At 51.6% G+C, this 27732-nt stretch overlaps 2 protein-coding genes across 6 annotated transcripts in view; one reads left to right on the plus strand and one right to left on the minus strand.

Moving 5' to 3' along the window:
• Positions 1-955: 955 nt before the first annotated feature.
• GTF3C4 (general transcription factor IIIC subunit 4) lies at positions 956-11077 on the minus strand. Its single transcript, XM_072125532.1, has 5 exons — positions 10835-11077; positions 4404-6155; positions 3984-4114; positions 1790-1878; positions 956-1652 (listed from the first exon to the last, which is right to left on the minus strand). Exons 1-5 carry the CDS (start codon positions 11075-11077, stop codon positions 1588-1590), a joined length of 2280 nt encoding a protein of 759 aa, XP_071981633.1. The 3' UTR covers positions 956-1587.
• Positions 11078-11083: 6 nt separating this feature from the next.
• The window catches only part of DDX31 (DEAD-box helicase 31), a 41213-nt gene continuing 24564 nt past the window's right edge, over positions 11084-27732 (plus strand). The window contains exons 1-13 of one of the 5 annotated variants that reach the window (XM_072125536.1): positions 11184-11257; positions 13900-13970; positions 16222-16589; positions 24184-24259; positions 24343-24386; positions 24680-24750; positions 24872-24936; positions 25102-25146; positions 25235-25276; positions 26152-26216; positions 26308-26427; positions 26542-26648; positions 27481-27698. In XM_072125536.1, the coding sequence (XP_071981637.1) occupies positions 13968-13970; positions 16222-16589; positions 24184-24259; positions 24343-24386; positions 24680-24750; positions 24872-24936; positions 25102-25146; positions 25235-25276; positions 26152-26216; positions 26308-26427; positions 26542-26648; positions 27481-27698 (1224 nt within the window). In that variant the 5' untranslated portion in view covers positions 11184-11257; positions 13900-13967. Of the gene's footprint in view, positions 11285-13899; positions 13971-14023; positions 14346-16221; positions 16590-24183; positions 24260-24342; positions 24387-24679; positions 24751-24871; positions 24937-25101; positions 25147-25234; positions 25277-26151; positions 26217-26307; positions 26428-26541; positions 26649-27480; positions 27699-27732 lie in introns of those variants that run through there. The other 4 variants (XM_072125537.1, XM_072125535.1, XM_072125534.1 and 1 more) reach the window with 4 other exon arrangements.

Genomic DNA, 27732 nt, shown 5'->3' on the forward strand with positions numbered 1-27732 from the left:
GTATCTCATCGCCCCCGATCCTCTCCGTACAGCTCCCCCTTATCTCCTCACCCCCGATCCTCTCCGTACAGCTCCCCCATATCTCATCACCCCCGATCCTCTTCGTACAGCTCCCCGTATCTCATCGCCCCCGATCCTCTCCGTACAGCTCCCCCTTATCTCATCACCCCCGATCCTCTCCGTACAGCTCCCCCGTATCTCATCACCACCGATCCTCTCCGTATTTCATCACCCCCGTATCTCATCATCAGTTGATAAATGGATGCTGAAGGGATTGTCATGAATATAAAGTCTCTGCCGCCGCCTTCCCTTCCATGTAGTCGTTTCGCCCTCCCGCCTATAACAATTAGGACAGACTCCAAACCAGAGGCGATGGCGGGCGCAGCCCCTGGACCCCACACGAGGCGGTGATGGACGGCCACCATCTGCTCGTCTGGCAGGACCCCCCTACTTATACAATGATCCATGTTGTGGCTGCGCGGTTCTGCGGATCACGGAGCAGGACCGGTGCCCGGGCAGGAGGCATTGATGTTGGAGCAGGTCCTGGGCGCAGGGTTGGCACAGCCTCTGCCATTATGAAGTGGCAACTCTTTAATGATGCAAACAACACATGGCAGGGGAGAGGCGCCAGCTCTAAACTGCAGATGGCACAGGAAGTCACATCTAGGCGAGGATATAACTGGCGGCCGTCACCGAGCCCCCGGCCTCACAGGACAACACAGGCCAAGGCCGGGCAGTACAGCTTTAATAATCTGCAGCATAACAAGCGCGTCCACAGCTGCACAGACTATGGGCAATGGGGGCACCACAGGTAATGCTGAAAGGACAACTCCCTAAAGCAGCTGTCACAACCGGGAGATCACATGGTGAGGTCATAGCCACTCAGCTGCTGCAGAACCTCATCATACAAGCCTTTAACAGGAGAAATGGCTCCTTAATGACCAGATATTCTTCGTTATCATTACCAGGAGGCTCCGCCCTCCTCTTACAAACCTTTTATTGACCTTTATGACAATTACACGGAAAAGTACAAAAAAAAGTTCTATAAATATCACAAAACACAATCACAGACACATAATATGTACAAAGAGATGACAGTGGGGGCAGGTAGGTAGGTAGGTAGGTAGGTAGGTGGGTGGGTGGTTGGTTGGCCGGATACTTTCCATCCCGATCCTTATAGCCGCTAGTAACGAGGCGGCGGCGCGTCTACAGGTTACTACACGTCCCCATGGATGTGATGAGGGAGAGCGGGAGTCCTGTGCAGGGCCCCCTATATCACAGGAGCAGGGAGGGGGGGGGGGGTCCACGAGTCCAGACCCCCGGCACACGATCTAGCACCTCCCTACAGCGACCTTCCCCCGGCCGTGACTTATATGTAACACAAAAGACGCCATCCGTCCGATGCTGGAAATGTGCGATAAATAAGAGACGTGGAGCCTCCTCATAGAGCAGAGCTGCTGAAATCCTCTGTGCTGCAGGCACCGCCTCCTTCCTGTCAGGTGACGGCTGCGGGCTGGTCATGTGACTTACAGCGTGCGCATCCATGGAAATCGCTGCTCAGAGGAGATCATGGACTTACGCAAATTGCTAGAAGACAGGAGAGTCGCACAGGGTGCACGGCCCCCTAAGTAACCGCTTTATCCATTCCAGATCTGGAAACCAAGACAAGGGGGAGGAGTCACACAGTAATAGTCACATGCTGGCAGATTACATGGTCCCAATAATCCCTTTAGGCGCACAGCAGATGACCCCCCCTACACCTCAATGCATAGTGCGTAGGAGCACTTACCTTCAGGGGCGGGGTGCCTGGCGATGCTGTCGTGCTGTAGGCACCTGCGATACTCCAGGGTCTGACAAGCCTGATAGGTCAGGAAACACCTAGAACCACACAGCAAACACAGCTCAGCTTCATCCAACACAATGCACAGAGCACAGCAGTGTGAGGTCTGATTACACATCTCTCCAGGGGACAATACATAACACTGGCTGCAGAGAGCACAGAGCACAGCAGTGTGAGGTCTGATTACACATCTCTCCAGGGACAATACATAACACTGGCTGCAGAGAGCACAGCAGTGTGAGGTCTGATTACACATCTCTCCAGGGACAGTACATAACACTGGCTGCAGAGAGCACAGAGCACAGCAGTGTGAGGTCTGATTACACATCTCTCCAGGGACAATACATAACACTGGCTGCAGAGAGCACAGAGCACAGCAGTGTGAGGTCTGATTACACATCTCTCCAGGGACAATACATAACACTGGCTGCAGAGAGCACAGAGCACAGCAGTGTGAGGTATGATTACACATCTCTCCAGGGACAGTACATAACACTGGCTGCAGAGGGCACAGAGCACAGCAGTGTGAGGTCTGATTACACATCTCTCCAGGGACAATACATAACACTGGCTGCAGAGAGCAAAGAGCACAGCAGTGTGAGGTATGATTACACATCTCTCCAGGGACAATACATAACACTGGCTGCAGAGAGCACAGAGCACAGCAGTGTGAGGTCTGATTACACATCTCTCCAGGGACAATACATAACACTGGCTGCAGAGAGCACAGGGCACAGCAGTGTGAGGTATGATTACACATCTCTCCAGGGACAATACATAACACTGGCTGCAGAGAGCACAGAGCACAGCAGTGTGAGGTATGATTACACATCTCTCCAGGGACAATACATAACACTGGCTGCAGAGAGCACAGAGCACAGCAGTGTGAGGTAAGATTACACATCTCTCCAGGGACAGTACATAACACTGGCTGCAGAGAGCACAGAGCACAGCAGTGTGAGGTATGATTACACATCTCTCCAGGGACTATACATAACACTGGCTGCAGAGAGCACAGAGCACAGCAGTGTGAGGTCTGATTACACATCTCTCCAGGGATAAAATATAACACTGGCTGCAGAGAGCACAGCAGTGTGAGGTCTGATTACACATCTCTCCAGGGACAATACATAACACTGGCTACAGAGAGCACAGAGCACAGCAGTGTGAGGTCTGATTACACATCTCTCCAGGGATAATATATAACACTGGCTACAGAGAGCACAGCAGTGTGAGGTATGATTACACATCTCTCCAGGGATAAAATATAACACTGGCTGCACAGAGCACAGCAGTGTGAGGTATGATTACACATCTCTCCAGGGATTATACAAGACACTGGCTGCAGAGAGCACAGAGCACAGCAGTGTGAGGTCTGATTACACATCTCTCCAGGGACAATACATAACACCGGCTGCAGAGAGCACAGAGCACAGCAGTGTGAGGTATGATGTACTGTCCCTGGAGAGATGTGTAATCAGACCTCACACTGCTGTGCTCTGTGCTCTCTGCAGCTAGTGTTATGTATTATTCCTGGAGAGATGTGTAATCATACCTCACACTGCTGTGCTCTGTGCTCTCTGCAGCCGGTGTTATGTACTGTCCCTGGAGAGATGTGTAATAACACCGGCTGCAGAGAGCACAGAGCACAGCAGTGTGAGGTATGATTACACATCTCTCCAGGAATAATACATAACACTAGCTGCAGAGAGCACAGAGCACAGCAGTGTGAGGTCTGATTACACATCTCTCCAGGGACAATACATAACACTGGCTGCAGAGAGCACAGAGCACAGCAGTGTGAGGTCTGATTACACATCTCTCCAGGGACAATACATAACACTGGCTGCAGAGAGCACAGAGCACAGCAGTGTGAGGTCTGATTACACATCTCTCCAGGGACAATACATAACACTGGCTGCAGAGAGCACAGAGCACAGCAGTGTGAGGTCTGATTACACTTCTCTCCAGGGACAATACATAACACTGGCTGCAGAGAGCACAGAGCACAGCAGTGTGAGGTCTTATTACACATCTCTCCAGGGACAGTACATAGCACTGGCTGCAGAGAGCACAGAAGTAACAACAATATATCACACTGAATGAGCACAGGCAATGACAGGCAGCCAGTGTGAGGACTTACCTCGGCCATAGATGTCCATTCGGGCAGAGGGCCTTCTTACTGTCTGTGAAAGGTAGAACCTCTTTGCACAGGCTGCAATACTCAGGAAACGTCTGCTTATTCATCTTCTTCTCCACGTGTCCGGTAAGGACCTGCAGGGGTTAAAAAGAGACAAATAAAACCAGTGCACTAATACACAGAACCAAACCCGCAGCTTATAAACAGGCACACAGTCATATAATGAAGTGAGAAACACATTACACAACTGATGGGGGGGCGGGGGGGGGACCTGCGCTGATTGTTGTCAGGTCTCCTGTCTTCGGGTTTGTTACAATGTATCAGTACAAGTACAGGCGGATGAGATGGAAGCAGGTGGGGAACAAACATGTAACATCAATACCCTGAAAAGTGATCATGCAGAATGGCGGCTAGGGGGCGCACCTGTGCCGTGCGGTCCTCGCTGTCACGGTTGGCCATGAGGTAGGCGCAGACGCCTCGCGTAGGGATGGTCGTGTACTCGGTGATGCCGGTGTGTAGGTAGACTTCCCCCAGCACATGCTTCATATGTTCCCGGATAAGATGCGCCTCCGCAGCATCGATCTTCTGCTGGATCTCCTGTAGACCTTCCTCTGCTGGACTACAATCCCCATCAGGCTCAGCAGAGTCCCTCAATGTCTTACTGGGGCTAACCTCCGCCCCCTCCCCCACCTCGCCCTCTATAACCTCCTCAGTCTTTGACACCTTTGACTCCTTGGGATTTGGCTTCCAGACCACATCTGACGACTTCTTCTTGAACGACTGGTACCAAATTCTGAGGAGAAAGAGACGGAACCTCCAGAAGTACAAGGGTCCACCCTCAATCTTCTTATCCAAAGCGTCCATCAGGAACTGAGGGATGATCTTATCTTTCAGGACCTTCCATCGTACCAGATCTGTAAGGTCCACCTGCCGGAAGAGGTTCTGGCTGGAAGTCTCCAGGAGCTGAGCCGCTGCCTCCTCAAACGTCTTGAGAGCCATAAAGTTCACCTGAAAGTTCTTGTTGACCGGATGGACGCCATTGTTCATACCTTCCGATGTGACGCAGGCCAGGTAGGCACCGAACGGGCTGATGCCAATGCCGTGAGACTTGATGGCACCAAACATGTCTGACAAGTTGATGAGTTGGTGCTCGAACTTGAGGGCGACGTTGGTAAAGATGGGGCTGAGCTGCTGCACTTTGCCGTCGGTGGAGCAGGTGTAAATAGTCCCGTTCTGCCGGTCCACCGCCATGGAGACAATGGGCAAGGAGTGGAGGCCGGTCACATGGGAATTGTGCACATTGAGGCCGGCTTTGGAGATTAACAACAGGCACCAGAAGACGTAGGACCCTCGGGCCGCCACCACCAGGCTGCAGCTGCACTTCTGGTAGGGGTGATACAGGGGAACACACTTGATGCTGTGCACCGGCAGGCGATCAGTCTCCTGCCAGAGGATCACCGGCTGCCGTAACGTAAAATAACCCTTCACAGCCTTCAGGTTCACTGGGATGATTTTGACCGGACCCAAGGCGCTTCCGATGATCAGGCCGCTCATTTTGCGGTTGCTGTGCTCGTATTCCCACCAGGCCAGGACACTGGGGGATTCCACCCCAGAAACAATGGTGCTACAGGAGATGATGGAGTCCCGGTCCTTGATGGGAAGCTGGAACTGCCAGACCGCAACATCACCGCTCTCAAAGAGTACGGCCAGGAGGACGGTGCTCACGTCCCGGCAGGTGTTGTTTTCCAGTACCTCTTGTGTGGTGCATATCCCGGACCATTCCATCCTCACTGGGGTCTGCATAGTGTGTCGCCGCTCAAACTCTGCAAAGTCCTCCAGGTCGGCAGCCTTGTCCGCCTCAGTCATCACGTAGTTACTTTGCGCCAGTCGCTCGCCGTACATTTCAGTCAGGTCCGCCAGCTGCTTCCACTGGAGACCATCAAAATTGGCGCTGATGGTCAGCCGGTTGTCCAGTGTCAGGACAGCCAGGAGGCATCTGCCGTTGCCGTCACATCCCACAGGAGACCAGCAGGCGTACTTGTATCCCTGCAGCGGGGGCAGAGCCTTCCCTTCCGGGTTCAAAACCCTGTCCAGCATGAACCTCTGACTGACCACCGGGTCCTTGGATCTGGCAAACTTCGCCCTGCATTGCTCCACATCTTTTAGAGGTCCAATCTGTAAGCGGAGAAGGTACATGTGATACACACATAGAATGGTAAAAGGTCCCTTATAGACAAGACCTGAAGAATAACACAGATGCAGCAGTGGGGGGCGCTATACATGATGTACTAGGAGCAGGGGATGCACTGAGCCCCGGGGGTTGTGCTGTGCTCCCTCTATGCAGCAGTAGGGGGCGCTATACATGATGTACTAGGAGCAGGGGATGCACTGAGCCCCGGGGGTTGTGCTGTACTCCCTCTATGCAGCAGTGGGGGGCGCTATACATGGTTAATAGTAGCAGAGGATGCACTGAGCCACGGGAGTTGTGCTGTGCTCCCTCTATGCAGCAGTGGGGGGCGCTATACATGATGTACTAGGGAGCAGAGGATGCACTGAGCACCGGGGGTTGTGATGTGCTCCCTCTATGCAGCAGTGGGGGGCGCTATACATGATGTACTAGGAGCAGAGGATGCACTGAGCCCCGGGGGTTGTGCTGTGCTCCCTCTATGCAGCAGTGGGGGGTGCTATACATGATGTACTAGGAGCAGGGGATGCACTGAGCCCCGGGGGTTGTGCTGTGCTCCCTCTATGCAGCAGTGGGGGGCGCTATACATGATGTACTAGGAGCAGGGGATGCACTGAGCCCTGGGGGTTGTGCTGTGCTCCCTCTATGCAGCAGTGGGGGACGCTATACATGATGTACTAGGAGCAGAGGATGCACTGAGCCCCAGGGTTGTGCTGTGCTCCCTCTATGCAGCAGTGGGGGGCGCTATACATGATGTACTAGGAGTAGGGGATGCACTGAGCCCCGGGGGTTGTGCTGTGCTCCCTCTATGCAGCAGTGGGGGGCGCTATACATGATGTACTAGGAGCAGGGGATGCACTGAGCCCCGGGAGTTGTCCTGTGCTCCCTCTATGCAGCAGTGGTGGGGCGCTATACATGATGTACTAGGAGCAGAGGATGCACTGAGCCCCGGGGGTTGTGCTGTGCTCCCTCTATGCAGCAGTGGGGGGCGCTATACATGATGTACTAGGAGCAGAGGATGCACTGAGCCCCGGGGGTTGTGCTGTGCTCCCTCTATGCAGCAGTGGGGGGCGCTATACATGGTGTAGTAGGAGCAGGGGATGCGCTGAGCCCCGGGGTTTGTGCTGTGCTCCCTCTATGCAGCAGTGGGGGGCGCTATACATGATGTACTAGGAGCAGGGGATGCACTGAGCCCCGGGGGTTGTGCTGTGCTCCCTCTATGCAGCAGTGGGGGTGCTATACATGATGTACTAGGAGCAGGGGATGCACTGAGCCCTGGGGGTTGTGCTGTGCTCCCTCTATGCAGCAGTGGGGGATGCACTGAACCCCGGGGGTTGTGCTGTGCTCCCTCTATGCAGCAGTGGGGGGCGCTATACATGATGTACTAGGAGCAGGGGATGCACTGAGCCCCGGGGGTTGTGTTGTGCTCCCTCTATGCAGCAGTGGGGGGTGCTATACATGATGTACTAGGAGCAGGGGATGCACTGAGCCCCGGGGGTTGTGCTGTGCTCCCTCTATGCAGCAGTGGGGGGCACTATACATGATGTACTAGGAGCAGGGGATGCACTGAGCCCCGGGGGTTGTGCTGTGCTCCCTCTATGCAGCAGTGGGGGGCGCTATACATGATGTACTAGGAGCAGGGGATGCACTGAGCCCGGGGGTTGTGCTGTACTCCCTCTATGCAGCAGTGGGGGGCGCTATACATGGTTAATAGTAGCAGAGGATGCACTGAGCCACGGGAGTTGTGCTGTGCTCCCTCTATGCAGCAGTGGGGGGCGCTATACATGATGTACTAGGGAGCAGAGGATGCACTGAGCACCGGGGGTTGTGATGTGCTCCCTCTATGCAGCAGTGGGGGGCGCTATACATGATGTACTAGGAGCAGAGGATGCACTGAGCCGCGGGGGTTGTGCTGTGCTCCCTCTATGCAGCAGTGGGGGGCGCTATACATGATGTACTAGGAGCAGAGGATGCACTGAGCCCCGGGGGTTGTGCTGTGCTCCCTCTATGCAGCAGTGGGGGGCGCTATACATGATGTACTAGGAGCAGGGGATGCACTGAGCCCCGGGGGTTGTGCTGTGCTCCCTCTATGCAGCAGTGGGGGGCGCTATACATGATGTACTAGGAGCAGGGGATGCACTGAGCCCTGGAGGTTGTGCTGTGCTCCCTCTATGCAGCAGTGGGGGACGCTATAGATGATGTACTAGGAGCAGAGGATGCACTGAGCCCCGGGGGTTGTGCTGTGCTCCCTCTATGCAGCAGTGGGGGACGCTATAGATGATGTACTAGGAGCAGAGGATGCACTGAGCCCCGGGGGTTGTGCTGTGCTCCCTCTATGCAGCAGTGGGGGGGCGCTATACATGATGTACTAGGAGCAGGGGATGCGCTGAGCCCCAGGGGTTGTGCTGTGCTCCCTCTATGCAGCAGTGGGGGACGCTATACATGATGTACTAGGAGCAGAGGATGCACTGAGCCCCGGGGTTGTGCTGTGCTCCCTCTATGCAGCAGTGGGGGGCGCTATACATGATATAGTAGGAGTAGGGGATGCACTGAGCCCCGGGGGTTGTGCTGTGCTCCCTCTATGCAGCAGTGGGGGGCGCTATACATGATGTACTAGGAGCAGGGGATGCACTGAGCCCCGGGGGTTGTCCTGTGCTCCCTCTATGCAGCAGTGGTGGGGCGCTATACATGATGTACTAGGAGCAGAGGATGCACTGAGCCCCAGGGGTTGTGCTGTGCTCCCTCTATGCAGCAGTGGGGGGCGCTATACATGATGTACTAGGAGCAGAGGATGCACTGAGCCCCGGGGGTTGTGCTGTGCTGCCTCTATGCAGCAGTGGGGGGCGCTATACATGATGTACTAGGAGCAGAGGATGCACTGAGCCCCGGGGGTTGTGCTGTGCTCCCTCTATGCAGCAGTGGGGGGCGCTATACATGATGTACTAGGAGCAGAGGATGCACTGAGCCCCGGGGGTTGTGCTGTGCTCCCTCTATGCAGCAGTGGGGGGCACTATACATGATGTACTAGGAGCAGGGGATGCACCGAGCCCCGGGGGTTGTGTTGTGCTCCCTCTATGCAGCAGTGGGGGGTGCTATACATGATGTACTAGGAGCAGGGGATGCACTGAGCCCCGGGGGTTGTGCTGTGCTCCCTCTATGCAGCAGTGGGGGGCACTATACATGATGTACTAGGAGCAGGGGATGCACTGAGCCCCGGGGGTTGTGTTGTACTACCTCTATGCAGCAGTGGGGGGCGCTATACATAATGTACTAGGAGCAGGGGATGCACTGAGCCCCGGGGGTTGTGCTGTGCTCCCTCTATGCAGCAGTGGGGGGCGCTATACATGGTGTAGTAGGAGCAGGGGATGCGCTGAGCCCCGGGGTTTGTGCTGTGCTCCCTCTATGCAGCAGTGGGGGGCGCTGTACATGATGTACTAGGAGCAGGGGATGCACTGAGCCCCGGGGGTTGTGCTGTGCTCCCTCTATGCAGCAGTGGGGGACGCTATACATGATGTACTAGGAGCAGAGGATGCACTGAGCCCCGGGGTTGTGCTGTGCTCCCTCTATGCAGTAGTGGGGGGCGCTATACATGATGTACTAGGAGTAGGGGATGTACTGAGCCCCGGGGGTTGTGCTGTGCTCCCTCTATGCAGCAGTGGGGGGCGCTATACATGATGTACTAGGAGCAAAGGATGCACTGAGCCCCGGGGGTTGTGCTGTGCTCCCTCTATGCAGCAGTGGGGGGGGGCGCTATACATGATGTACTAGGAGCAGGGGATGCACTGAGCCCCGGGGGTTGTGCTGTGCTCCCTCTATGCAGCAGTGGGGGGGCGCTATACATGATGTACTAGGAGCAGGGGATGCACTGAGCCCCGGGGTTGTGCTGTGCTCCCTCTATGCAGCAGTGGGGGGCGCTATACATGATGTACTAGGAGCAGGGGATGCACTGAGCCCCGGGGGTTGTGCTGTGCTCCCTCTATGCAGCAGTGGGGGGCGCTATACATGGTGTAGTAGGAGCAGGGGATGCGCTGAGCCCCGGGGTTTGTGCTGTGCTCCCTCTATGCAGCAGTGGGGGGCGCTATACATGATGTACTAGGAGCAGGGGATGCACTGAGCCCCGGGGGTTGTGCTGTGCTCCCTCTATGCAGCAGTGGGGGTGCTATACATGATGTACTAGGAGCAGGGGATGCACTGAGCCCTGGGGGTTGTGCTGTGCTCCCTCTATGCAGCAGTGGGGGATGCACTGAGCCCCGGGGGTTGTGCTGTGCTCCCTCTATGCAGCAGTGGGGGGCGCTATACATGGTGTAGTAGGAGCAGGGTATGCGTTGAGCCCTGGGGGTTGTGCTGTGCTCCCTCTATGCAGCAGTGGGGGGTGCTATACATGATGTACTAGGAGCAGAGGATGCACTGAGCCCCGGGGGTTGTGCTGTGCTCCCTCTATGCAGCAGTGGGGGGCGCTATACATGATGTACTAGGAGCAGGGGATGCACTGAGCCCCGGGGGTTGTGCTGTCCTCCCTCTATGCAGCAGTGGGGGGCGCTATACATGGTGTAGTAGGAGCAGGGTATGCGTTGAGCCCTGGGGGTTGTGCTGTGCTCCCTCTATGCAGCAGTGGGGGGCGCTATACATGATGTACTAGGAGCAGGGGATGCACTGAGGCCGCACATACCCGGAGCACGCAGGTCCTGGCCGGGGCGGGCACGCATGTGCGGTGCAGGGACAGCTCGGGGCCGCTGCTCTGGATGTCGCACCGCTGCTCCAGCACAGACACGTTCCCGCCGGTGCAGACAGCCAGCCGGTGATCCTCCGACCATGACAGCGGCTCCAGGCCGGTCACCGGGTGCAGCAGCCTCACCGCCGGCTCCCGCTTAGTGACTGTCAGGTGGAAGCTCGGCGGCCTGGCCTCTGACATCTTCTCTAGCTACCATCTACACCGGGTGACGTCATCACCGCGCGCCCGGCTGAGAGGAAGGACCCCGCTGCCATAGAGACAGGCTGCCCGCGCATGCGCCAGGCGCCAAGTAACCTGCCTCAAACCATCCAAAGCAGCATCCAATCAAATTCTTCTTATCATATTTTACACACAGGATCGGTCATGAAAGCAGAATTTTGATTGGTTGTAAGGAAAAAAATTAAAGCCATTATCCAGTTGCTATTTAGGGAACCCGGAATATAACACACCAGCCGTCATTATACATGTATCACACACCAGCCGTCATTATACATGTATCACACACCAGCCGTCATTATACATGTATCACACACTAGCCGTCATTATACATGTATCCCACAGCAGCCGTCATTATACATGTATCACACAGCAGCCGTCATTATACATGTATCACACACCAGCCCGCCATTATACATGTATCACACAGCAGCCGTCATTATACATGTATCACACAGCAGCCGTCATTATACATGTATCACACACCAGCCGTCATTATACATGTATCACACAGCAGCCGTCATTATACATGTATCACACAGCAGCCCGTCATTATACATGTATCACACACCAGCCGTCATTATACATGTATCACACAGCAGCCCGCCATTATACATGTATCACACAGCAGCCGTCATTATACATGTATCACACAGCAGCCGTCATTATACATGTATCACACACCAGCCCGCCATTATACATGTATCACACAGCAGCCGTCATTATACATGTATCACACAGCAGCCCGCCATTATACATGTATCACACACCAGCCGTCATTATACATGTATCACACACCAGCCCGCCATTATACATTCACACACACCAGCCCGCCATTATACATGTATCACACACCAGCCCACCATTATACATGTATCACACACCAGCCCGCCATTATACATGTATCACACACCAGCCGTCATTATACATGTATAACACACCAGCCCGCCATTATACATGTATCACACACCAGCCGTCATTATACATGTATCACACACAAGCCGTCATTATACATGTATCACACACCAGTCGTCATTATACATGTATCACACACCAGCCGTCATTATACATGTATCACACACCAGCCGTCATTATACATGTATCACACACCAGCCGTCATTATAAATGTATCACACACCAGCCGTCATTATAAATGTATCACACACCAGCCGTCATTATAAATGTATCACACACCAGTCGTCATTATACATGTATCACACACCAGCCGTCATTATACATGTATCACACAGCAGCCGTCATTATACATGTATCACACACCAGCCCGCCATTATACATGTATCACACACCAGCCCACCATTATACATGTATCACACACCAGCCCGCCATTATACATGTATCACACACCAGCCCGCCATTATACATGTATCACACACCAGCCGTCATTATACATGTATCACACACCAGCCGTCATTATACATGTATCACACACCAGCCGTCATTATACATGTATCACACACTAGCCGTCATTATACATGTATCACACAGCAGCCGTCATTATACATGTATCACACACCAGCCCGCCATTATACATGTATCACACACTAGCCGTCATTATACATGTATCACACAGCAGCCGTCATTATACATGTATCACACACCAGCCGTCATTATACATGTATCACACAGCAGCCCGCCATTATACATGTATCACACAGCAGCCGTCATTATACATGTATCACACACCAGCCTGCCATTATACATGTATCACACAGCAGCCGTCATTATACATGTATCACACACCAGCCGTCATTATACATGTATCACACACCAGCCGTCATTATACATGTATCACACACCAGCCCGCCATTATACATGTATCACACACCAGCCGCCATTATACATGTATCACACACCAGCCGTCATTATACATGTATCACACAGCAGCCGTCATTATACATGTATAACACACCAGCCCGCCATTATACATGTATAACACACCAGCCGTCATTATACATGTATAACACACCAGCCCGCCATTATGTATAATACAAAGATCACATGTGTAGATTATAGTGGAATAAAGGTCATTAGACGCATTCAGAGGCGACATCATATACCGGGGGGATGTTGTGTAGAATGGAGACGTCTTACACTTACAGCCTGTTCATTCCTCGTGTACGTCGTATGGGAATCTCATTACACCTCTCTTTTTTCCCGTATTAATTAGTTTTAAAGAGGACCTGTCACCTATAAAAACAGATGTGTTACATTTCCGAAACCTCCGATAACGCTAGCAGACACTGCCGCGCTGTACACTACAAACTGCGTGGTCCGATTTACGTCCCGCATAGACGGCAATGGGCGCACGTCGCCCTACGGCAGCAGTACGGTACAGCACACATGCGGCATTGTACCGCTCCGTACTCCGTGAAAAGATAGGACATGTCCTACCCTTCTCCAGAATACGGCGTCGTGCGCCATATACCCCTATGGAGAGGGGCAGGGGTGAGAAGCACTCACCTTCTCCTCTCACCGCGCGCTGCCATGTGCCCACCGTGCTACGGTACGGCGGGCAACGGCAGTGTGATCCACTATAGCACTACTGCGTCTGTTTTGGCCATTTTTTTAGGTGACAGGTCCTCTTTAACATTAATTCCTTTTCTTCATTCTTTGTAGTATGCTCCCTTTACACTTGCAGAAGTTGTTATAATAACTCTTATACTTAATATTACCAGTCAGAATATAATCCTAATATATCTAAGCCTACTACAAGTATTTTACTATAACACAAAATCAGCAGTGGTTCAAAGCTGTCTCTATTCCAGTAAAGAGCCGGCAATGCGGCGGCCATTTTGTTGAAGACCTGCCTTCATTTGCTGTAACCGGCGGATCTATGGCAAAATGGCGGCAGCTACATAGACATTTGTAGTATTTACCCGATATTGTGTCTATTACATCCACCCTTACAGGAGACATGAAAAGTATTGGCAATTTTGGGCTCGTATGGGTTTTTTTCCTCACAGGGGGCAATGCTTTCCGGTAGTATGCAGTCAGGCAGTATTGGGGCAGCCCGTAAGGGGGCCTAGTGCTCACATGTGTTACTGAGGGCTGGAGCCGGGCTCGTGTTTCTGGGGGTCTCTGAAGTGAATGAGAGCGGAGCCGCCGAGTCATGGGGGACCAAGGGTTAATCCTCAATATCGCAGAGGCTCCTGGGAAATTCTACAATGGGAAAAAGAACTTCCAAAAATCCCAGAAACCTAAAGGAAAGTGGGTGAGTCCCAAACATGTGCACCCAGGGGTGCTGTCTGTATGACCGCTGCTATAGGTGCACCCAGGGGTGATGTCTGTATAACAGGTGCTATAGGTGCACCCAGGGGTGCTGTCTGTATGACCGCTGCTATAGGTGCACCCAGGGGTGATGTCTGTATAATAGGTGTTATAGGTGCACCCAGGGGTGATGTCTGTATGACCGCTGCTATAGGTGCACCCAGGGGTGATGTCTGTATAATAGGTGTTATAGGTGCACCCAGGGGTGCTGTCTGTATGACCGCTGCTATAGGTGCACCCAGGGGTGCTGTCTGTATGACGGCTGCTATAGGTGCACCCAGGGGTGCTGTCTGTATGACGGCTGCTATAGGTGCACCCAGGGGTGCTGTCTGACGGCTGCTATAGGTGCACCCAGGGGTGCTGTCTGTATGACGGCTGCTATAGGTGCACCCAGGGGTGCTGTCTGTATGACGGCTGCTATAGGTGCACCCAGGGGTGCTGTCTGTATGACGGCTGCTATAGGTGCACCCAGGGGTGCTGTCTGTATGACGGCTGCTATAGGTGCACCCAGGGGTGCTGTCTGTATGACGGCTGCTATAGGTGCATCCAGGGGTGCTGTCTGTATGACCGCTGCTATAGGTGCACCCAGGGGTTACATGTCTGTATGACCGCTGCTATAGGTGCACCCAGGGGTGCTGTCTGTATGACCGCTGCTATAGGTGCACCCAGGGGTGCTGTCTGTATGACCGCTGCTATAGGTGCATCCAGGGGTGCTGTCTGTATGACCGCTGCTATAGGTGCATCCAGGGGTGCTGTCTGTATGGCCGCTGCTATAGGTGCATCCAGGGGTGCTGTCTGTATGACCGCTGCTATAGGTGCACCCAGGGGTTACATGTCTGTATGACCGGTGCTATAGGTGCACCCAGGGGTTACATGTCTGTATGACCGGTGCTATAGGTGCACCCAGGGGTTATATGTCTGTATGACCGGTGCTATAGGTGCACCCAGGGGTTATATGTCTGTATGACCGCTGCTATAGGTGCACCCAGGGGTGCTGTCTGTATGACAGCTGCTATAGGTGCACCCAGGGGTGCTGTCTGTATGACAGCTGCTATAGGTGCACCCAGGGGTGCTGTCTGTATGACAGCTGCTATAGGTGCACCCAGGGGTGCTGTCTGTATGACAGCTGCTATAGGTGCACCCAGGGGTGCTGTCTGTATTATAGGTGCACCCAGGGGTGCTGTCTGTATGACAGCTGCTATAGGTGCACCCAGGGGTGCTGTCTGTATGACAGCTGCTATAGGTGCACCCAGGGGTGCTGTCTGTATGACAGCTGCTATAGGTGCACCCAGTGGTGCTGTCTGTATTATAGGTGCACCCAGGGGTGCTGTCTGTATGACCGCTGCTATAGGTGCACCCAGGGGTGATGTCTGTAATATTGGTGTACCCAGGGGTGATGTCTGTATTATTGGTGTACCCAGGGGTGATGTCTGTATTATTGGTGCACCCAGGGGTGATGTCTGTATGACAGCTGCTATAGGTGCACCCAGGGGTGCTGTCTGTATGACAGCTGCTATAGGTGCACCCAGGGGTGCTGTCTGTATTATAGGTGCACCCAGGGGTGCTGTCTGTATGACAGCTGCTATAGGTGCACCCAGGGGTGCTGTCTGTATTATAGGTGCACCCAGGGGTGATGTCTGTATGACAGCTGCTATAGGTGCACCCAGGGGTGATGTCTATATGACAGCTGCTATAGGTGCACCCAGGGGTGATGTCTGTAACACAGCTGCTATAGGTGCACCCTAGTCACGTGTGGCTTTGCGCTATCTGACAGCAAGCTGAGATATTATTTCTTAAAATCTGACATCTTCCTCCAACAGCAGAAACTTAAAGCTTTGAAAAGAAAGTCTCGAGATGCCAGCGAGGAGCCTCCATCCAAGAGACCAGCACCTCCATCCAAACCCCAGGCGCCTCCATCCAAGCACCCACCACCCCCATCCAAACCCCCGGCGCCTCCCTCCAAGCACCCACCACCCCCATCCAAACCCCAGGCGCCTCCATCCAAGTACCCAGCACCTTCTGCTTCTCTACAAATCAAGAGCAGAGACAAACCCAGCAAACAAATCCGAGCCAAATCCTCACCCAAGAAGTCCCAGGCTGGAAGCAACCAGGAGCCACCCAAGGGTCGTCCGGCTATAAAGACGTCTTCCCTCTTCAAGAACAATCCAGAGCTTCCTGACATCGAGAGGTGGGTACTATCTGTACAGCGCCCCTATTCTCCACAGGTTCTGTCTGGTATTGTAGTCTGACCACAGTATGAGCAGGAGAGGGGCTGTTCCCATAGGTCTGCTGCCATAACATCACATTGGACATGGCAGATTACTCTGAAGCCTCCTGCGCTATGCTGCGCCTCAAATGGGGGTGCACTACAATCACAGACGTCCCTACAATAGATGTCACCGTTAGGGGGTCACAGGCTGCTAATAACATATAGTCTGAACTGCTATGCTATGGATCGTCTTTCCAGTACGTGTCAGTCTATTATTATTTTCACGGTACAACCGAGCTCTGCAATTTTAATTGAAGTTGCTTTCATTCTCTCTCACCATTCTGTCCCTGTGTCAGTCTGCACTGTAGTTCTAGTATTCTGGCCCTGTGTCAGTCTGCACTGTAGTTCTAGTATTCTGGCCCTGTGTCAGTCTGCACTGTAGTTCTAGTGTTCTGGCCCTGTGTCAGTCTGCACTGTAGTTCTAGTATTCTGGCCCTGTGTCAGTCTGCACTGTAGTTCTAGTAGTCTGGCCCTGTGTCAGTCTGCACTGTAGTTCTAGTATTCTGGCCCTGTGTCAGTCTGCACTGTAGTTCTAGTATTCTGGCCCTGTGTCAGTCTGCACTGTAGTTCTAGTATTCTGGCCCTGTGTCAGTCTGCACTGTAGTTCTAGTATTCTGGCCCTGTGTCAGTCTGCACTGTAGTTCTAGTATTCTGGCCCTGTGTCAGTCTGCACTGTAGTTCTAGTATTCTGGCCCTGTGTCAGTCTGCACTGTAGTTCTAGTATTCTGGCCCTGTGTCAGTCTGCACTGTAGTTCTAGTATTCTGGCCCTGTGTCAGTCTGCACTGTAGTTCTAGTAGTCTGGCCCTGTGTCAGTCTGCACTGTAGTTCTAGTATTCTGGCCCTGTGTCAGTCTGCACTGTAGTTCTAGTATTCTGGCCCTGTGTCAGTCTGCACTGTAGTTCTAGTATTCTGGCCCTGTGTCAGTCTGCACTGTAGTTCTAGTATTCTGGCCCTGTGTCAGTCTGCACTGTAGTTCTAGTATTCTGGCCCTGTGTCAGTCTGCACTGTAGTTCTAGTGTTCTGGCCCTGTGTCAGTCTGCACTGTAGTTCTAGTATTCTGGCCCTGTGTCAGTCTGCACTGTAGTTCTAGTATTCTGGCCCTGTGTCAGTCTGCACTGTAGTTCTAGTATTCTGGCCCTGTGTCAGTCTGCACTGTAGTTCTAGTATTCTGGCCCTGTGTCAGTCTGCACTGTAGTTCTAGTAGTCTGGCCCTGTGTCAGTCTGCACTGTAGTTCTAGTATTCTGGCCCTGTGTCAGTCTGCACTGTAGTTCTAGTAGTCTGGCCATGTGTCAGTCTGCACTGTAGTTCTAGTATTCTGGCCCTGTGTCAGTCTGCACTGTAGTTCTAGTATTCTGGCCCTGTGTCAGTCTGCACTGTAGTTCTAGTATTCTGGCCCTGTGTCAGTCTGCACTGTAGTTCTAGTATTCTGGCCCTGTGTCAGTCTGCACTGTAGTTCTAGTATTCTGGCCCTGTGTCAGTCTGCACTGTAGTTCTAGTATTCTGGCCCTGTGTCAGTCTGCACTGTAGTTCTAGTATTCTGGCCCTGTGTCAGTCTGCACTGTAGTTCTAGTATTCTGGCCCTGTGTCAGTCTGCACTGTAGTTCTAGTATTCTGGCCCTGTGTCAGTCTGCACTGTAGTTCTAGTATTCTGTCCCTGTGTCAGTCTGCACTGTAGTTCTAGTAGTCTGGCCCTGTGTCAGTCTGCACTGTAGTTCTAGTGTTCTGGCCCTGTGTCAGTCTGCACTGTAGTTCTAGTATTCTGGCCCTGTGTCAGTCTGCACTGTAGTTCTAGTATTCTGGCCCTGTGTCAGTCTGCACTGTAGTTCTAGTATTCTGGCCCTGTGTCAGTCTGCACTGTAGTTCTAGTATTCTGGCCCTGTGTCAGTCTGCACTGTAGTTCTAGTATTCTGGCCCTGTGTCAGTCTGCACTGTAGTTCTAGTATTCTGGCCCTGTGTCAGTCTGCACTGTAGTTCTAGTATTCTGGCCCTGTGTCAGTCTGCACTGTAGTTCTAGTAGTCTGGCCCTGTGTCAGTCTGCACTGTAGTTCTAGTATTCTGGCCCTGTGTCAGTCTGCACTGTAGTTCTAGTGTTCTGGCCCTGTGTCAGTCTGCACTGTAGTTCTAGTATTCTGGCCCTGTGTCAGTCTGCACTGTAGTTCTAGTATTCTGGCCCTGTGTCAGTCTGCACTGTAGTTCTAGTATTCTGGCCCTGTGTCAGTCTGCACTGTAGTTCTAGTAGTCTGGCCCTGTGTCAGTCTGCACTGTAGTTCTAGTAGTCTGGCCCTGTGTCAGTCTGCACTGTAGTTCTAGTATTCTGGCCCTGTGTCAGTCTGCACTGTAGTTCTAGTAGTCTGGCCCTGTGTCAGTCTGCACTGTAGTTCTAGTATTCTGGCCCTGTGTCAGTCTGCACTGTAGTTCTAGTATTCTGGCCCTGTGTCAGTCTGCACTGTAGTTCTAGTATTCTGGCCCTGTGTCAGTCTGCACTGTAGTTCTAGTATTCTGTCCCTGTGTCAGTCTGCACTGTAGTTCTAGTATTCTGGCCCTGTGTCAGTCTGCACTGTAGTTCTAGTATTCTGGCCCTGTGTCAGTCTGCACTGTAGTTCTAGTATTCTGGCCCTGTGTCAGTCTGCACTGTAGTTCTAGTATTCTGGCCCTGTGTCAGTCTGCACTGTAGTTCTAGTATTCTGGCCCTGTGTCAGTCTGCACTGTAGTTCTAGTAGTCTGGCCCTGTGTCAGTCTGCACTGTAGTTCTAGTAGTCTGGCCCTGTGTCAGTCTGCACTGTAGTTCTAGTAGTCTGGCCCTGTGTCAGTCTGCACTGTAGTTCTAGTATTCTGGCCCTGTGTCAGTCTGCACTGTAGTTCTAGTGTTCTGGCCCTGTGTCAGTCTGCACTGTAGTTCTAGTATTCTGGCCCTGTGTCAGTCTGCACTGTAGTTCTAGTATTCTGGCCCTGTGTCAGTCTGCACTGTAGTTCTAGTATTCTGTCCCTGTGTCAGTCTGCACTGTAGTTCTAGTATTCTGGCCCTGTGTCAGTCTGCACTGTAGTTCTAGTATTCTGGCCCTGTGTCAGTCTGCACTGTAGTTCTAGTATTCTGGCCCTGTGTCAGTCTGCACTGTAGTTCTAGTGTTCTGGCCCTGTGTCAGTCTGCACTGTAGTTCTAGTGTTCTGGCCCTGTGTCAGTCTGCACTGTAGTTCTAGTATTCTGTCCCTGTGTCAGTCTGCACTGTAGTTCTAGTATTCTGGCCCTGTGTCAGTCTGCACTGTAGTTCTAGTATTCTGGCCCTGTGTCAGTCTGCACTGTAGTTCTAGTATTCTGGCCCTGTGTCAGTCTGCACTGTAGTTCTAGTATTCTGGCCCTGTGTCAGTCTGCACTGTAGTTCTAGTATTCTGGCCCTGTGTCAGTCTGCACTGTAGTTCTAGTAGTCTGGCCCTGTGTCAGTCTGCACTGTAGTTCTAGTATTCTGGCCCTGTGTCAGTCTGCACTGTAGTTCTAGTAGTCTGGCCCTGTGTCAGTCTGCACTGTAGTTCTAGTATTCTGTCCCTGTGTCAGTCTGCACTGTAGTTCTAGTATTCTGGCCCTGTGTCAGTCTGCACTGTAGTTCTAGTATTCTGGCCCTGTGTCAGTCTGCACTGTAGTTCTAGTATTCTGGCCCTGTGTCAGTCTGCACTGTAGTTCTAGTATTCTGGCCCTGTGTCAGTCTGCACTGTAGTTCTAGTATTCTGGCCCTGTGTCAGTCTGCACTGTAGTTCTAGTATTCTGGCCCTGTGTCAGTCTGCACTGTAGTTCTAGTATTCTGGCCCTGTGTCAGTCTGCACTGTAGTTCTAGTATTCTGGCCCTGTGTCAGTCTGCACTGTAGTTCTAGTATTCTGGCCCTGTGTCAGTCTGCACTGTAGTTCTAGTAGTCTGGCCCTGTGTCAGTCTGCACTGTAGTTCTAGTATTCTGGCCCTGTGTCAGTCTGCACTGTAGTTCTAGTAGTCTGGCCCTGTGTCAGTCTGCACTGTAGTTCTAGTATTCTGTCCCTGTGTCAGTCTGCACTGTAGTTCTAGTATTCTGGCCCTGTGTCAGTCTGCACTGTAGTTCTAGTATTCTGGCCCTGTGTCAGTCTGCACTGTAGTTCTAGTATTCTGGCCCTGTGTCAGTCTGCACTGTAGTTCTAGTATTCTGGCCCTGTGTCAGTCTGCACTGTAGTTCTAGTATTCTGGCCCTGTGTCAGTCTGCACTGTAGTTCTAGTATTCTGGCCCTGTGTCAGTCTGCACTGTAGTTCTAGTATTCTGGCCCTGTGTCAGTCTGCACTGTAGTTCTAGTATTCTGGCCCTGTGTCAGTCTGCACTGTAGTTCTAGTATTCTGGCCCTGTGTCAGTCTGCACTGTAGTTCTAGTATTCTGGCCCTGTGTCAGTCTGCACTGTAGTTCTAGTAGTCTGGCCCTGTGTCAGTCTGCACTGTAGTTCTAGTAGTCTGGCCCTGTGTCAGTCTGCACTGTAGTTCTAGTATTCTGGCCCTGTGTCAGTCTGCACTGTAGTTCTAGTGTTCTGGCCCTGTGTCAGTCTGCACTGTAGTTCTAGTATTCTGGCCCTGTGTCAGTCTGCACTGTAGTTCTAGTATTCTGGCCCTGTGTCAGTCTGCACTGTAGTTCTAGTATTCTGTCCCTGTGTCAGTCTGCACTGTAGTTCTAGTATTATGTCCCTGTGTCAGTCTGCACTGTAGTTCTAGTATTCTGTCCCTGTGTCAGTCTGCACTGTAGTTCTAGTAGTCTGGCCCTGTGTCAGTCTGCACTGTAGTTCTAGTAGTCTGGCCCTGTGTCAGTCTGCACTGTAGTTCTAGTAGTCTGGCCCTGTGTCAGTCTGCACTGTAGTTCTAGTATTCTGGCCCTGTGTCAGTCTGCACTGTAGTTCTAGTATTCTGGCCCTGTGTCAGTCTGCACTGTAGTTCTAGTAGTCTGGCCCTGTGTCAGTCTGCACTGTAGTTCTAGTATTATGTCCCTGTGTCAGTCTGCACTGTAGTTCTAGTATTCTGGCCCTGTGTCAGTCTGCACTGTAGTTCTAGTAGTCTGGCCCTGTGTCAGTCTGCACTGTAGTTCTAGTAGTCTGGCCCTGTGTCAGTCTGCACTGTAGTTCTAGTATTCTGGCCCTGTGTCAGTCTGCACTGTAGTTCTAGTATTCTGGCCCTGTGTCAGTCTGCACTGTAGTTCTAGTATTCTGGCCCTGTGTCAGTCTGCACTGTAGTTCTAGTATTCTGGCCCTGTGTCAGTCTGCACTGTAGTTCTAGTATTCTGGCCCTGTGTCAGTCTGCACTGTAGTTCTAGTATTCTGTCCCTGTGTCAGTCTGCACTGTAGTTCTAGTATTCTGTCCCTGTGTCAGTCTGCACTGTAGTTCTAGTATTCTGGCCCTGTGTCAGTCTGCACTGTAGTTCTAGTATTCTGACCCTGTGACAGTCTGCACTGTAGTTCTAGTATTCTGGCCCTGTGTCAGTCTGCACTGTAGTTCTAGTATTCTGGCCCTGTGTCAGTCTGCACTGTAGTTCTAGTATTCTGGCCCTGTGTCAGTCTGCACTGTAGTTCTAGTATTCTGGCCCTGTGTCAGTCTGCACTGTAGTTCTAGTATTCTGGCCCTGTGTCAGTCTGCACTGTAGTTCTAGTATTCTGGCCCTGTGTCAGTCTGCACTGTAGTTCTAGTATTCTGGCCCTGTGTCAGTCTGCACTGTAGTTCTAGTATTCTGGCCCTGTGTCAGTCTGCACTGTAGTTCTAGTAGTCTGTCCCTGTGTCAGTCTGCACTGTAGTTCTAGTATTCTGGCCCTGTGTCAGTCTGCACTGTAGTTCTAGTATTCTGGCCCTGTGTCAGTCTGCACTGTAGTTCTAGTATTCTGGCCCTGTGTCAGTCTGCACTGTAGTTCTAGTAGTCTGGCCCTGTGTCAGTCTGCACTGTAGTTCTAGTATTCTGGCCCTGTGTCAGTCTGCACTGTAGTTCTAGTATTCTGGCCCTGTGTCAGTCTGCACTGTAGTTCTAGTAGTCTGGCCCTGTGTCAGTCTGCACTGTAGTTCTAGTATTCTGTCCCTGTGTCAGTCTGCACTGTAGTTCTAGTATTCTGGCCCTGTGTCAGTCTGCACTGTAGTTCTAGTATTCTGGCCCTGTGTCAGTCTGCACTGTAGTTCTAGTGTTCTGGCCCTGTGTCAGTCTGCACTGTAGTTCTAGTATTCTGGCCCTGTGTCAGTCTGCACTGTAGTTCTAGTAGTCTGGCCCTGTGTCAGTCTGCACTGTAGTTCTAGTAGTCTGGCCCTGTGTCAGTCTGCACTGTAGTTCTAGTATTCTGGCCCTGTGTCAGTCTGCACTGTAGTTCTAGTATTCTGGCCCTGTGTCAGTCTGCACTGTAGTTCTAGTAGTCTGGCCCTGTGTCAGTCTGCACTGTAGTTCTAGTATTCTGGCCCTGTGTCAGTCTGCACTGTAGTTCTAGTATTCTGGCCCTGTGTCAGTCTGCACTGTAGTTCTAGTATTCTGGCCCTGTGTCAGTCTGCACTGTAGTTCTAGTGTTCTGGCCCTGTGTCAGTCTGCACTGTAGTTCTAGTATTCTGGCCCTGTGTCAGTCTGCACTGTAGTTCTAGTGTTCTGGCCCTGTGTCAGTCTGCACTGTAGTTCTAGTGTTCTGGCCCTGTGTCAGTCTGCACTGTAGTTCTAGTATTCTGGCCCTGTGTCAGTCTGCACTGTAGTTCTAGTATTCTGGCCCTGTGTCAGTCTGCACTGTAGTTCTAGTATTCTGGCCCTGTGTCAGTCTGCACTGTAGTTCTAGTATTCTGGCCCTGTGTCAGTCTGCACTGTAGTTCTAGTATTCTGGCCCTGTGTCAGTCTGCACTGTAGTTCTAGTAGTCTGGCCCTGTGTCAGTCTGCACTGTAGTTCTAGTAGTCTGGCCCTGTGTCAGTCTGCACTGTAGTTCTAGTATTCTGGCCCTGTGTCAGTCTGCACTGTAGTTCTAGTATTCTGGCCCTGTGTCAGTCTGCACTGTAGTTCTAGTATTCTGGCCCTGTGTCAGTCTGCACTGTAGTTCTAGTAGTCTGGCCCTGTGTCAGTCTGCACTGTAGTTCTAGTATTCTGGCCCTGTGTCAGTCTGCACTGTAGTTCTAGTATTCTGGCCCTGTGTCAGTCTGCACTGTAGTTCTAGTAGTCTGGCCCTGTGTCAGTCTGCACTGTAGTTCTAGTATTCTGGCCCTGTGTCAGTCTGCACTGTAGTTCTAGTATTCTGGCCCTGTGTCAGTCTGCACTGTAGTTCTAGTATTCTGGCCCTGTGTCAGTCTGCACTGTAGTTCTAGTAGTCTGGCCCTGTGTCAGTCTGCACTGTAGTTCTAGTATTCTGGCCCTGTGTCAGTCTGCACTGTAGTTCTAGTAGTCTGGCCCTGTGTCAGTCTGCACTGTAGTTCTAGTATTCTGTTCTTGAACCACAATTAACATGGGGAATAACTTGTCCTATCCCCCATCATGAAACCTATAAATACAGTAATGGCTTCTCCCTCTACAGATCAGACGTTCAGCAGCTGCAGGAAAAAGTCTTCTCCTCGGATTCCTTCTCTGAGCTTGGACTTCATCCACATCTGGTAAGGAAAGGGATTGGTATGTAGCAGAGCTGAGATTGTTCCCTTAGTTCTGTGTTAGTTACCTGTTGGTTTTCTCCCATCAGGTGGCCACGCTGACAAATGTCCTGGAGATCAGCACCATGACCAGGTGATTATGTGACGTTACAGCAGCCGCTCACATTCTGGAATATCCGGGGAAACCGATGGCAACATAGAATGTGGCGCTGTGTCCAGGAGTAGTGGTGGGAGTCTGACGAGGGGCAGAGGAGTCTCCTGGAGGACACTTGCATTCCTCGGCTGAGTGTTCCTTTCCCCTGGGGCAGTGCAGGGGGCCGTGGGATATTTCTATATGTGTGAGGGGGCTTCTGTATGACTGGCTGGTACATGAATGTATAAGGTCTCTATAGGGTCAGTAATGATGTCCTGTATTTATCGCGGCAGTGTCCAGAAGCTGACCATCCCCGCCCTCCTGTCCGGAAGAGACGCCATGGTCCGCTCCCAGACTGGATCCGGTAGGTTCTGAAGTAGCAGTGATGGCTTCCCCTCCTGTGTTTGGGCAGGGTCTACCATCCCCCCCTTCTGTATGTGTTTTCTAGAGGTCAGTGGTAACTGTGTCTCAAATCCTCTCTGCAGGTAAGACCTTGGCTTACGGGGTCCCCCTAGTGCAAGGACTACAAGGAGCCACCCCAAAAATCCAGGTAACACAATGTTTCCTTCTTAGCGTCGTACTGCCGTAATGTGTGGGGCAACTAACCTCTGCATCTGACTGACAGCCTGAGCATGATGAGAGTTGTAGTTTCACAGTCTGTAAGTCTGCACTGTGCGACTGTCTGCTTAATGCTTCACATTTCTCATCCCAACAGCGCAGCGACGGCCCCTATGCCCTAATACTGGTCCCAACAAGAGAGGTGAGAAACCCCAAATACTAAGAGAGGATACTCACATAATATATGACCTCATACATCATCTATATCATCATCTTCCTCCTCCCCACAGCTGGCCCTGCAGAGCTTCACCACCATACAGAAGCTGCTGAAGGTCAGTAATTACTTATCCTGTATTATACCCCAGAGCTGCATTCACTATTCTGCTGCTGGTGCAGTCACTGTACATACATGACATTACTTATCCTGTACTGATCCTGAGTTACATCCTGTATTATACCCCAGAGCTGCACTCACTATTCTGCTGCTGGTGCAGTCACTGTGTACATACATGACATTACTTATCCTGTACTGATCCTGAGTTACATCCTGTATTATACTCCAGAGTTGCACTCACTATTCTGCTGCTGGTGCAGTCACTGTGTACATACATGACATTACTTATCCTGTACTGATCCTGAGTTACATCCTGTATTATACCCCAGAGCTGCACTCACTATTCTGCTGCTGGTGCAGTCACTGTGTACATACATGACATTACTTATCCTGTACTGATCCTGAGTTACATCCTGTATTATACTCCAGAGATGCACTCACTATTCTGCTGCTGGTGCAGTCGCTGTGTACATACATGACATTACTTATCCTGTACTGATCCTGAGTTACATCCTGTATTATACTCCAGAGCTGCACTCACTATTCTGCTGCTGGTGCAGTCACTGTGTACATACATGACATTACTTATCCTGTACTGATCCTGAGTTACATCTTGTATTATACCCCAGAGCTGCACTCACTATTCTGCTGCTGGTGCAGTCACTGTGTACATACATGACATTACTTATCCTGTACTGATCCTGCGTTACATCCTGTATTATACCCTAGAGCTGCACTCACTATTCTGCTGCTGGTGCAGTCACTGTGTATATACATGACATTACTTATCCTGTACTGATCCTGAGTTACATCCTGTATTATACTCCAGAGCTGCACTCACTATTCTACTGTTTGATACTCTTTGATTTTCAGCCTTTCACATGGATCGTGCCCGGAGTATTGATGGGAGGAGAGAAGAGGAAGTCTGAGAAGGCCAGGTATTTTGGTTGTATTTTTGGGTGATCCGTGTTTCTTGACTTCTAGATGGTGATTTATTTCTTCACTATTTGCATTGTCTCCTCTGTGTAGGTTACGTAAGGGCATTAATATCCTGATCTCCACTCCGGGGCGACTGGTCGATCACATCAAGTCCACTAAGAGCATCCACTTCACTCGCACGCGCTGGCTCATAGTAGACGAGGCGGACAGGTAAGCGCAGGCTACATGCTGACCCCCCCAGGGGGACATGGACTAGATATTGATTGATTAGATATTGAAGATTTCTGGGATTTTCCTCCTGAAATATTCTTGTACGGTTTATAGGATTCTGGATCTGGGATTTGAGAAGGACGTCACAGCAATCCTGAATGCACTGAACTCCCAGAGCGAGGAGAGGCAGAACGTCTTACTGTCTGCTACACTGACCCAAGGTATCATCACCTCCGACTACTACAACCCCCATCCTATCATGTTACACTACTGGTGTATCTAATCTCATCCTGCATGATACTTTCTGCTGAGCTGTGTATCTAATCCTATCCTGTGTGATACTTTCTGCTGAGCTGTGTATCTAATCCTATCCTGTGTGATACTGTCTGCAGAGCTGTGTATCTAATCCTATCCTGTGTGATACTGTCTGCAGAGCTGTGTATCTAATCCTATCCTGTGTGATACTGTCTGCTGAGCTGTGTATCTAATCCTATCATGTGTGATACTGACCGCTGAGCTGTGTATCTAATCCTATCCTGTGTGATACTGCCTGCTGAGCTGTGTATCTAATCCTATCCTGTATGATACTGTCTGCTAAACTGTGTATCTAATCCTATCCTGTGTGATACTGTCTGCTGAGCTGTGTATCTAATCCCATCCTGTGTGATACTGTCTGCTGAGCTGTGTATCTAATCCCATCCTGTGTGATACTGTCTGCTGAGCTGTGTATCTAATCCCATCCTGTGTGATACTCCCTGCTGAGCTGTGTATCTAATTCCATCCTGTGTGATACTGCCTGCTGAGCTGTGTATCTAATCCTATCCTGTGTGATACTGTCTGCTGAGCTGTGTATCTAATCCCATCCTGTGTGATACTGTCTGCTGAGCTGTGTATCTAATCCCATCCTGTGTGATACTGTCTGCTGAGCTGTGTATCTAATCCTATCCTGTGTGATACTGTCTGCTGAGCTGTGTATCTAATTCCATCCTGTGTGATACTGTCTGCTGAGCTGTGTATCTAATCCTATCCTGTGTGATACTTCCTCCCCCTCAGGTGTGGTGCGTTTGGCTGACATCAGTTTACAGAATCCCATCAATGTGACAGTGACAGAAGATGGTAACAGTCGCAGACACACCCCAGTACAAGCGATGGTGGGGCAGGAGGATGCGGGGGGCTTCGCTATGCCGGAGAAGCTGCGGCAGCACACGGCGGTGGTCCCCAGTAAGCTGAAGCTGGTCACGCTGTCCGCCTTTATACTGGGGAAGTGGAAGGTGAGGGGACATCAGATGCTTATCCCATTGGTCA

The sequence above is a fragment of the Engystomops pustulosus genome, chromosome 9 (assembly GCF_040894005.1).
Source record: "Engystomops pustulosus chromosome 9, aEngPut4.maternal, whole genome shotgun sequence".
Taxonomy (NCBI): domain Eukaryota; kingdom Metazoa; phylum Chordata; class Amphibia; order Anura; family Leptodactylidae; genus Engystomops; species Engystomops pustulosus.